The sequence below is a fragment of the Coregonus lavaretus genome, assembly GCF_964263955.1.
Source record: "Coregonus lavaretus genome assembly, contig: HAP1_SCAFFOLD_411, whole genome shotgun sequence".
Taxonomy (NCBI): Eukaryota; Metazoa; Chordata; class Actinopteri; order Salmoniformes; family Salmonidae; genus Coregonus; species Coregonus lavaretus.
Genome location: NW_028166665.1, coordinates 100,276 through 112,449, shown reverse-complemented (window position 1 = coordinate 112,449; position 12,174 = coordinate 100,276). Strand labels below are relative to the sequence as shown.

The 12,174-nt window shown below is 43.3% G+C and overlaps 1 protein-coding gene across 1 annotated transcript; it reads left to right on the top strand.

Annotated features, from left to right (window-relative positions):
* Positions 1 to 2,165: 2,165 nt before the first annotated feature.
* Positions 2,166 to 11,555, top strand: LOC311114432 (uncharacterized protein). Its single transcript, XM_084189682.1, has 4 exons — positions 2,166 to 2,442; positions 3,385 to 4,112; positions 9,546 to 10,581; positions 10,891 to 11,555. Exons 1-4 carry the CDS (start codon positions 2,247 to 2,249, stop codon positions 11,139 to 11,141), a joined length of 2,211 nt encoding a protein of 736 aa, XP_084045808.1. The 5' UTR covers positions 2,166 to 2,246; the 3' UTR covers positions 11,142 to 11,555.
* Positions 11,556 to 12,174: the final 619 nt, after the last annotated feature.

Here is a 12,174-nt window from a genome sequence, read left to right as displayed (position 1 = left end):
GTGTCATATGCTGAAGCAGTGAAGAGTGTGTTAGAGGAAAATGGGTACAGGGTGAGGGATCCTGAGAGGATTCCCGTGTGTAGGCAGAGATCAAGAGAGAGTGATGGGAAGAATACAGTTGAAGTCAGAAGTTTACATACACTTGGGTTGGAGTCATTAAAACTCGTTTTTCAACCACTCCACACATTTCTTGTTAACAAACTATAGTTTTGGCAAGTCGTTTAGGACATCTACTTTGTGCATGACACAAGTAATTTTTCCAACAATTGTTTACAGACAGATTAGTTCACTTATAATTCACTGTAACACAATTCCAGTGGGTCAGAAGTTTACATACACTAAGTTTGCCTTTAAACAGCTTGGAAAACTCCAGAAAATGATGTCATGGCTTTAGAAGCTTCTGATAGGCTAATTGACATCATTTGAGTCAATTGGAGGTGTACCTGTGGATGTATTTCAAGGCCTACCTTCAAACTCAGTGCCTCTTTGCTTGACATCATGGGAAAATCAAAAGAAATTAGCCAAGACCTCAGAAAAAATATTGTAGACCTCCACAAGTCTGGTTCATCCTTGGGAGCAATTTCCAAACGCCTGAAGGTACCACGTTCATCTGTACAAACAATAGTACAGCGTGAACACCATGGGACCACGCAGCCGTCATACCGCTCAGGAAGGAGACGCGTTCTGTCTCCTAGAGATGAACGTACTTTGGTGTGAAAAGTGCTAATCAATCCCAGAACAACAGCAAAGGACCTTGTGAAGATGCTGGAGGAAACAGGTACAAAAGTATCTATATCCACAGTAAAATGAGTCCTATATTGACATAACCTGAAAGGCCGCTCAGCAAGGAAGAAGCCACTGCTCCAAAACCGCCATAAAAAAGCCAGACTACGGTTTGCAACTGCACATTGGGACAGTTTTCATACTTTTTGGAGAAATGTCCTCTGGTCTGATGAAACAAAAATAGAACTGTTTGGCCATAATGACCATCGTTATGTTTGGAGGAAAAAGGGGGATGCTTGCAAGCCGAAGAACACCATCCCAACCATGAAGCCCAGGGGTGGCAGCATCATGCTGTGGGGGTGCTTTGCTGCAGGAGGGACTGGTACACTTCACAAAATAGATGGCATCATGAGGAAGGAAAATTATGTGGATATATTGAAGCAACATCTTAAGACATCAGTCAGGAAGTGAAAGATTGGTCGCAAATGTGACTTCCAAATGGACAATGACCCCAAGCATACTTCCAAAGTTGTGGCAAAATGGCTTAAGGACAACAAAGTCAAGGTATTGGAGTGGCCATCACAAAGCCCTGACCTCAATCCTATAGAACATTTGTGGGAAGGACTGAAAAAGCGTGTGCGAGCAAGGAGGCCTACAAACCTGACTCAGTTACACCAGCTCTGTCATGAGGAATGGGCCAAAATTCACCCAACTTATTGTGGGAAGCTTGTGGAAGACTACCCAAAATGTTTGACCCAAGTTAAACAATTTAAAGGCAAGGCTACCAAATACTTATTGAGGGTATGTAAACTTCTGACCCACTGGGAATGTGATGAAATAAATAAAAGCTGAAATAAATAATTATCTCTAATATTATTCTGACATTTCACATTCTTAAAAGAAAGTGGTGATCCTAACTGACCTAAAACAGGGAATTTTTACTAGGATTAAATGTCAGGAATTGTGAAAAACAGAGTTTAAATGTATTTGGCTAAGGTGTATGTAAACTTCAGACTTCAACTGTATGTGCTTCAGTAAAGTGGGCTTTTTAGCATTTATAGCCATGGTTGTCAATTGTACTGCTGAAATGGATCGAAAGTCACAGAAAATAGAGGTTGTGGTGGCAGCGGCAGAGAAGTACTTGGGATTGCGAGGATTTACTGCAGAACAGCTTCAGGGGGTGTTGAGTGGTAAGGTTATGTCCTCTCAGACCATTGGTCTGGAGTAGGACTAGATAGGGTTAAATAGTGGAATGGGTGGTGTTTTTTTTTTTTTTTAGAGAGGGCTAATGGGTGGTGTCGCAATTTTTCTTAGTCCCAATTGTGTATTATTGTGTCAAATAAATATGATGTAGGTAGGCCGTGAATGGCCTCACACACCAGTACAGTAGGTGGCGGTGTATGCACCTTAAAGTTGGATGCAATCCGCCAACCAAATCCCGAAGAAGAAGAAATAAGCAGGAAGTGAATGGCTAGAGCGTTAGTTTATTTACGTAGTGGACATGTGGCTATACAGACCCTAAAATGGCCAAATTACAGATAGAGTTGAATGCGTTTCTTACTGAGCGATTAACAGCGGCTGCTGTGGAGATATCGGCTGTCTTTCAAAAAAAGCTAGTCGAGTACCAGGAAGAAATCTCCCGTTCGAAGGAGGAGAACAAACGTCTACAGAGGCTGTTGGGTTTGGTGTTCCACCCGGAAATCAAGTTACATCGAGCAGGTTTGTAATAATATAACAACAACTTAAAATGAATCAATCAGTTGCTGTGGGAAACAAAATGATTGATCAAATAATGATACTCATTTAGTTGTTATTCACACACACACACACACACACACACACACACACACACACACACACACACACACACACACACCACAGTTAGACTGCAGTATATTTGTCCACACCCGGGAGACCCTAACATGTAACCTAGCAAAATCACCACTGCCATCAATATAGTTTTTTTTATTTTGGTGTTTTTTATTCTATGAAATATATTGGAATGGTTAGGGTTAAATGTAAGTCAACTCTGCTTTGAGTGTCTATAGGACTTTATAAATCTTTAAAAGCTAAAAACGTTTTTTTGACAAGACAGTAGCTCTATTCTAGCCTACACAGTTTTGGAATCGCTCCACTCAGTCTTATCTGTATAACTCTCATTATGGAAATTATTTCAGATAGTATTTGAACCCAGGCCTGAAGAGCACACCGGTCACTAGCCAGAGGGAACAAGAAGCTCAAGATGGTTCTGTCGCGTGTGTGTGCACCACCATCAGTGGGGTGTTAGAAACCAGAAACATCCTGTTTCCAGGGATACAGTATCTTCAACCTATCCCCCCCCCCATTTTTTATTATTGTATATTACTTTATATGACTAGTATAACTGCATCAGAGGAGGCTGGTGGGAGGATCTATAGGAGGATGGGCTCATTGTAATGGCTGGAATGGAATAAATGGAACGGTATCAAACATATGGAAACCACACGTTTGTCTCTGTTCCATTCCAGCCATTACAATGAGCACTTCCTCCTATAGCTCCTCTGAACCGCATTGTTGAGGAAGAGCTTGCAATCAAGCGTTTCACGGTGCTGTTTACACCTGCTGTATCCGGTGCACGTGACAAATGCACTCTAATTTGATTGATTTGTTTTCCTTTCCCAGACTCCCAGCAGCTCTCTCTCCCTGTCTCTGAAGAGGATGTTCCCCCTTCTGAACAGCAGCACTGTGAGCAGGAGAGGAGCCCCAGTCTGGGGCAGGAGGACCCAGAGCCCACACAGATTAAAGAGGAACAGGAGGAACTCTGGACCAGTCAGGAGGAAGAGCAGCTTCAAGGGCTGGAGCCTGATACCAAATACCTCTTCTTGATTCCTGCCTGTGTTAAAATTGACTATGAACAGGACCCACCTCTGCCCTCACATCTTGACCAAATCTTGGAGAACAGAGATAGGGACTCTCTACCCACCAACACAACTGAACAGATCAAAACAGAACCTGGTGGAGAGGACTACAGAGTGTCAGAACCAACCAGGGACTCTCAGCCCCTCTCTGAAGCCCAGATGGAAAACATAGAAGAACGTGTTGATGGGATGGAGAGATCCATTCCCCCTTCCTTCTCTCCTGACTCCCAGCAGCCCTCTCTCCCTGTCTGTAAAGAGAAGGTTCCCCCTGAGCAGCAGGAGAGAAGCCCCGGTCTGGGGCAGGAGGACCCAGAGCCCACAAAACAAGAGGAACTCTGGACGAATCAGGAGGAAAAGCAGCTGGAATCTGACAGCAGAGTATCAGAACCAACCAGTGACTCTCAGCTCCTCTCTGCAGTAAATCCAGACGGTTCTGCAGCTCAGAGTGAAAACAGTAAAGTTCATCAGAGTCCCACCACTTCTTCAGAACAAGTAAGATTATATTACATTTATTATTAAACATGTTCAACAGCGCTCACCACAAAAAGGCAGCATTTATTTGTAGCGAAACAGCCAAGTGACATGAGATTTTGAAAGCAATTTCCTTACAGAAAATGAATACTGAAAAATATAAACATGAATATATACATTTTTAAAGTACATTTTAAAATATAAAGTATATGGGCGATTCCAGCATTATGGACATCACATTTCCAAGCAAAATCACAACCTTAATGTCTCACACTCACAGAATGGACCAAGGAAATAGAAATGGTTTTGATGTCTATTGTAACCCCTCCACCCAAAAGAAAGCAGACGTCTAAATACTGACATGTTGGAGAAATAAAGCAAATAGGAAGCATTATGGATGTTACATGAAATGGACATGCTTTCTGGGGACACTGAACATTATTAGCTAAAAGTATTTTGAAAAGAGATTTTTTGCTAGAACACATCCTTTTCAAGATGTCAACAGCCTCAGGAAAAGTCTTAGAGTACATCCAAGCACAGTAAATGTGGCGAACGCACAAGCTTCTGAAACTAACAACCGTTATGGATGTTACGGATATCATAATGCTAAAAAAAGGACCCCCCCCCCCCCGTCTTTACAAGACTGTAGAACATACAAACGAACCTCAAGGCACTTCAATTTGGTCTGTTTCTTAACATCTCATCTTGATAACTAACACTGGGGAACAGCTGTGAGTGCAAAAACAATCTATTTGAGCCCTTTCTAAAGAAATTTGATTGACTGAAAAGCCTTTTTTGAGACTTGGCGTCCTACTCTATAATGGTCCAAATTCATACCATTTCCTACTTAAATGTTTCAAATAAAGCCTGAACTCTAACATATAGACCTTAAGAATGATTATGAACGTGGTTTAATTTGGAAATTACTATGCTCGGGTTGAGGGCAATTCCACGGTAACGCTGAGACAGATTTTTTCCACTTCAAAATGTGTGTCAAACAAAAACCAATGATTGCAAAGTTAAACAAACCATACAACTCTATGCACAAGGACTACTTTTGCAGATGCAAAGTTTGGTAACTGAATGACGGCACAAACTGTCATTCTGTTACCAAACTTTGCATCTGCACTATTCTTAAAGTAAATATGTTTTTGTATATTGTAAATAGTTAAATGTTGTCATTGTGCACAGTTGTATGGTTTGTTTAACCTTGCAATCATTGGTTTTTGTTTGACATACACTATATATACAAAAGTATGTGGACACCCCTTTAAATTAGTGGCTTCGGCTATTTCAGCCACACTCGTTGCTGACAGGTGTATAAAATCGAGCACACAGCCATGCAATCTCCATAGACAAAATTGGCAGTAGAATGGCCTTACTGAATCATAGGATGCCACCTTTCCAACAAGTCAGTTTGTAAAATGTCTGCCCTGGTCAACTGTAAGTGCTGTTTTTGTGAAGTGGAAACGTCTAGGAGCAACAATGGCTCAGCCGCGTAGTGGTAGACCACACAAGCTCACAGAACAGGACCGCCAAGTGATGAAGCGCGTAAAAATCATCTGACCTCGGTTGCAACACTCACTACAGAGTTCCAAACTGCCTCTGGAAGCAACGTCAGCACAAGAACTGTTCATCGGGAGCTTCATGAAATGGGTTTCCATGGCCGAGCAGCCGCACACAAGCCTACCATCACCATGCGCAATGCCAAGTGTCGGCTGGAGTGGTGTAAAGCTCGCCACCATTGGACTCTAGAGCAGTGGAAATGCGTTCTCTGGAGTGATGAATTACGCTTCACCATCTGGCAGTCCGACGGACAAATCTGGATTTGGCGGATGCCAGGAGAACGCTACCTGCCCCAATGCATAGTGCCAACTGTAAAGTTTGGTGGAGGAGGAACAATGGTCTGGGGCTGTTTTTCATGGTTCTGGCTAGGCCCCTTAGTTCCAGTGAAGGGAAATCTTAACCCTACAGCATACAATGACATTCTAGATGATTCTGTGCTTCCAACTTTGTGGCAACAGTTTGGGGAAGGCCCTTTCCTGTTTCAACATGACAATGCCCATGTGTACAAAGCGAGGTCCATACAGAAATGGTTTGTTGAGATCGGTGTGGAAGAATTTGACTGGCCTGCACAGTGCCCTGACCTCAACCCCATCGAACACCTTTGGGATGAATTGGAACACTGACCGCGAGCCAGGCCTAATCACCCAACATCAGTGCCCTACCTCACTAATGCTCTTGTGGCTGAATGGAAGCAAGTCCCCGCAGCAATGTTCCAACATCTGGTGGAAAGCCTTCCTATAAGAGTGGAGGCTGTTATAGAGCAAAGGGGGGACACACTTCATTTTAATGCCCATGATTTTGGAATTAGATGTTTGACGAGCAGGTGTCCACATACAGACCCATTGACTCTTTCAATCTTTTGTTAAGTTACAGCCTTATTCTGAAATTGATTAAATTTGTTTTTTTCCCTCATCAATCTACACACAATACCCCATAATGACAAAGCAAAAACAGGTTTTTAGAAATTTGTGCAAATTTATAAAAAAAATAAACTAACACATTTTACAGACAGTTGAAGTCGGAAGTTTACATACACCTTAGCCAAATACATTTAAACTCAGTTTTTCACAATTCCTGACATTTAATCCTTGTAAAAATTCCCTGTCTTAGGTCAGTTAGGATCACCACTTTATTTTAAATGTCAGAATAATAGTAGAGAATGATTTGTTTCAGCTTTTATTTCTTTCATCACATTCCCAGTGTGTCAGAAGTTTACATACACTCAATTAGTATTTGGTAGCATTGCCTTTAAATTGTTTAACTTGGGTCAAACGTTTCGGGTAGCCTTCCACAAGCTTCCCACAATAAGTTGGGTGAATTTTGGCCCATTCCTCCTAACAGAGCTGGTGTAATTGAGTCAGGTTTGTAGGCCTCCTTGCTCGCACACGCTTTTTCAGTTCTGCCCACACATTTTCTATAGGATTGAGGTCAGGGCTTTGTGATGGCCACTCCAATACCTTGACTTTGTTGTCCTTAAGCCATTTTGCCATAACTTTGGAAGTATGCTTGGGGTCATTGTCCATTTGGAAGACCCATTTGCGACCAAGCTTTCACTTCCTGACTGATGTCTTGAGATGTTGCTTCAATATATCCACATAAGTTTCCTTCCTCATGATGCCATCTATGCCATCTATTTTGTGAAGTGTACCAGTCCCTCCTTCAGCAAAGCACCCCCACAGTATGATGCTGCCACCCTCGTGGTTCACGGTTGGGATGGTGTTCTTCGCTTGCAAGCATCCCCCTTTTTCCTCCAAACATAACGATGGTCATTATGGCCAAACAGTTCTATTTTTGTTTCATCAGACCAGAGGACATTTCTCCAAAAAGTACGATCTTTGTCCCCATGTGCAGTTGCAAACCGTAGTCTGGCTTTTTTATGGCGGTTTTGGAGCAGTGGCTTCTTCCTTGCTGTGCGGCCTTTCAGGTTATGTCGATATAGGACTTGTTTTACTGTGGATATAGATACTTTTGTACCTGTTTCCTCCAGCATCTTCACAAGGTCCTTTGCTGTTGTTCTGGGATTGATTTGCACTTTTCGCACCAAAGTACGTTCATCTCTAGGAGACAGAACGCGTCTCCTTCCTGAGCGGTATGATGGCAGCGTGGTCCCATGGTGTTTATACTTGCGTACTATTGTTTGTACAGATGAACGTGGTACCTTCATATGTTTGGAAATTGCTCCCAAGGATGAACCAGTCTTGTAGAGGTCTACAATTTTTTTTCTGAGGTCTTGGCTGATTTCTTTTGATTTTCCCATGATGTCAAGTAAAGAGGCACTGAGTGTGAAGGTAGGCCTAGAAAATACATCCACAGGTACACCTCCAATTGACTCAAATGATGTCAATTAGCCCATCAGAAGCTTCTAAAGCCATGACATCATTTTCTGGAATTTTCCAAGCTGTTTAAAGGCACAGTCAACTTAGTGTATTTAAACTTCTGACCCACTGGAATTGTGATACAGTGAATTATAAGTGAAATAATCTGTCTGTAAACAATTGTTGGAAAAAGTACTTGTGTCATGCACAAAGTAGATGTCCTAACTGAATTGCCAAAACTATAGTTTGTTAACAAGAAATTTGTGGAGTGGTTGAAAAACGAGTTTTAATTACTTTACGCAGTACTTTGTTGAAGCACCTTTGGCAGCGATTACAGCCTTGAGTTCTTGGGTATCACGCTACAAGCTTGGCACACCTGAATTTGGGGAGTTTCTCCCATTCTTCTCTGCAGATCCTCTCAAGCTCTGTCAGGTTGGATGGGGAGCGTCGCTGCACAGCTATTTTCAGGTCTCTCCAGAGATGTTCAATTCCGGGCTCTGGCTGGGCCACTCAAGGACATTCAGACTTGTCCCGAAGCCACTCCTGCGTTGTCTTGGTTGTGTGCTTGGGGTCGTTGTCCTGTTGGAAGGTGAACCTTCGCCCCAGTCTGAGGTCCTGAGTGCTCTGGAGCAGGTTTTAATCAAGGATCTCTCTGTACTTTGCTCCTTTCATCTTTCCCTCAATCCTGACAAGTCTCCCAGTCACTGCCGCTGAAAAACATCCCCATAGCATGATGCTGCCAACACCATGCTTCACCGTAGGGATGGTGCCAGGTTTCCTCTAGACGTGAAGCTTGGCATTCAGGCCAAAGAGTTCAATCTTGGTTTCATCAGACCAGAGAATCTTGTTTCTCATGGTCTGAGAGTGTTTAGGTGCCTTTTGGCAAACTCCAAGCGGGCTGTCATGTGCCTTTTACTGAGGAGTGGCTTCCGTCTGGCCACTGTACCATAAAGGCCTGATTGGTGGAGTGCTGCAGAGATGGTTGTCCTTCTGGAAGGTTCTCCCATCTCCAAAGAGGAACTTTGGAGCTCTGTCAGTGACCATCGGGTTCTTGGTCACCTCCCTGACCAAGGCCATTCTCCCCCGATTGCTCAGTTTGGCCGGGCGGCCAGCTCTAGGAAGAGTCTTGGTGGTTCCAAACTTCTTCCATTTAAGAATGATGGAGGCCACTGTGTTCTTGGACCTTCAAGGTTGCAGAAATGTTTTGCTACCCTTCCTCAGAGCTCTGCCTCGACACAACACAGTCTCAGAGCACTACGTACAATTCCTTCGTCCTCATGGCTTGGTTTTTGCGCTGACAATTGAGTCTGAATACTTATGTAAATAAGGTTTCTGTTTATTTTTAATACATTTGCAAACATTTCTAAAAACCTGTTTTTGCTTTGTCAATATGTGTAGATTGTGTAACTTTTTTTTGTGTGGAAAAAGTCAAGGGGTCTGAATACTTTCCGAATGCACTGTACATTGTTTAATATGATACACTCTACGACCATATCAAAGTTCCAAAATGGGATCTCTGCTGTCTTTGAGTTTTCATATTACATTAATCTATCCTTTTTGTTTCCCCTTTTAGGATTCTAGTAACGTGGAATCAAATGAAGCATCTAATTTCTCTAACTGGACCGACAAAAACATTTTGGATACAGACGGCAACTCTTTAGACAGTAGCTCTTGCACTAAAGAAGATTCTGAGGCACGGAAACCAGCAAAGAGAACATGCCATTCTAGTGGTGTGGTTAATGAGCCTTCTGATTTGTCTAACTTATGTGATGAAAACAACCCAAGGACTGAGATCAGCCCTTCAGACAGCAACAAAGACATGAACATCCAAACAGACTCTGGGGCTCATAATCCAGCTAAGAGAAAATGTCAGCGGGCGGATAATGTTGCTGTAGCAAGACGTGGGAGTGGAGAGATGGTCGCCTGTTCCCGGCCCAAAGTGCCGGGGTCCACTCCAGATTACACCCACTGCATGCACTGTCAAGGTCTGTACAATCGAAAGACACTGTGGAAGCATGTCAGATATTGCCCTCTGAATCCCAAAGCTGACGAACCAAAACCTGGACAAAAGATGAGGATTCAGTCAGCAATGGTGTTTAAGTTGTGTCCTCAACCCGATTACATCAGCACAGGTCTTTGGAAGATAGTTTGTGGTATGAACTCTGGCGAAGTTTCATTTGTGGTAAGAAATGACAAATATATCCTCCTCATGGGAGAAGAGATGTACAACAAACTACAGCCAGATGACAGAATAATTAAATTCATTCCACAAAGAATGAGAGAGATGGCAAGACTACTCATCACGGCCAGGAAGTGTACACCTCTGATGTGCTTTGAGGACTTGGTCATACCTAGTAATTTACCTCACGTCATCACGGCAGTGAGAGCTGTTGCTGGCTACAACGAGGAGAACAAAACGTACGACCGCCCGACGCTGGCTGTTCAAATGGGATACAACTTAATGAACATTGGCAGCGCTGTGGAATCCTGTGCACTAAAGTCAGGACGATACAAGGTCGCAGAGTTTGCAGGCAAATTCAAAGGTTTCAAGTGGAATGAGGTTGTTATGGCTGGAGCGCTGTCCACTCTCAGTGAACCAAAAATGAAATGTAAGTCAAACGCCACACCTAGTAGGCCAGGCTAGCTCTCCAAGTGGATGGTTTGCCAGCCAGCCCTAATAATATTGGCTTTTTTATACAGGGAATTTGCCAGGAAATGGTCATGTTTATTTAGCCTATTCATTCTCTCTTTCTCTCCCTTTCTCTAGTTGTTTCAGTTGCACAATTGTCCTGTTGAGCCCAAAAGGGAAATATTACAATTTTACAGTAGTAATAAGCTGTGTGATTTGCATCGTGAAATTATTTTCCATCCTTTGATGCTGCCGTTTTTGCGATCTTTTAAGCAACTTTTCTCAACAGGTACCCAGCCGACCTGTCACACAGGCGGCCCAGCCGACCCGTCACGCAGGCGCCCAGCCGACCCGTCACGCAGGCGCCCAGCCGACCCGTCACGCAGGCGACCCAGCCGACCCGTCACACAGGCGACCCAGCCGACCCGTCACACAGGCGACCCAGCCGACCCGTCACACAGGCGACCCAGCCGACCCGTCACACAGGCGCCCAGCCGACCCGTCACACAGGCGTCCAGCCGACCCAAAGAAACGCTGTGAGATTAAAGTGGACCGTTGATGAGGTAGCAGCAGTTCATAAAGAGTGGCCGAGTTCCTGGAAAGAGGGACTGCCTCAAATGCCTCCAGTCGGAACCTGTGGCGCTCAAAAGCAGAAACTGGTCAGGCATTAAGTTCTATGTAAATAGAATCAAAAGGAGACCGCGTACTGCACCGAATTTGGTGGACAGCGGCCCCGACGGGGACTTCAAATCAGGGCCAGAGACTGTCAACGCAACAACACCTTAGCCATTGTGTTTTCCAGTTAGACTTCGAACCAGCCAGGGATTCGAACCAGTGACTTTTTATGTGTTGTGGGGGGGTTACAGGTACAATATTTAAGTTCACATCAGTTCATATTCTGTTGAGATATTTTATATTCATTATTTCACACATTGTACCTCTGGGCTGCCACTCAAAAAAACTCAACAACAAAAAAAAAAACATTACAAGAGGTACATAACTAAGTACTGATCATTTTGATGCACTATGCAGAAATCGCTCCGCCATTTCCTGGTTGCTAAAATTGAAATAGTAAGCCTAATTTCAGTTTGTGACAAAACAAGCAAGTATAGTGTAGAGAATCATTGTACCATCTAAACCGCTGCGAAATGTCTTTTGCATAACCCAAAATCATGTGTTTTCAGCTGTTTGAAGCTGGTGTACAAAACTGAAAGTAAAAGACGCAAAAACAAAACTTAAGAATGGGAAGCATAGAAATAGAGCATATAGAACAGATCTACCGCTTCTTAGACTTGTTTTCAATGAGACTGACAGATCTATAACTGTAAGTAGAGATGGAGTCCCCATTCGGGATCTTGAGAGGCAGTAGGGCTGATTTGGTTAGATTAATTTTATAACTTGAGATTAAGCTGAATGTATCTATGATCTTAAATATGCCATTTAAATATGCCATTTATCAGACGCTTTTATCCAAAGCGACTTACAGTCATGTATGCATACATTTTTACGTATGGGTGGTCCCGGGGATTGAACCCACTACCCTGGCGTTACAAGCGCCATGCTCTACCTATTG

Coding starts and splice junctions, on each gene's coding strand:
- LOC311114432 (XM_084189682.1), top strand. CDS start 2,247: ATGGCCAAATTACAGATAGAGTTGAATGCGTTTCTTACTGAGCGATTA. Junction 2,443..3,384: donor AATCAAGTTACATCGAGCAG/GTTTGTAATAAT, acceptor TTCCTTTCCCAG/ACTCCCAGCAGCTCTCTCTC. Junction 4,113..9,545: donor CCACCACTTCTTCAGAACAA/GTAAGATTATAT, acceptor TTCCCCTTTTAG/GATTCTAGTAACGTGGAATC.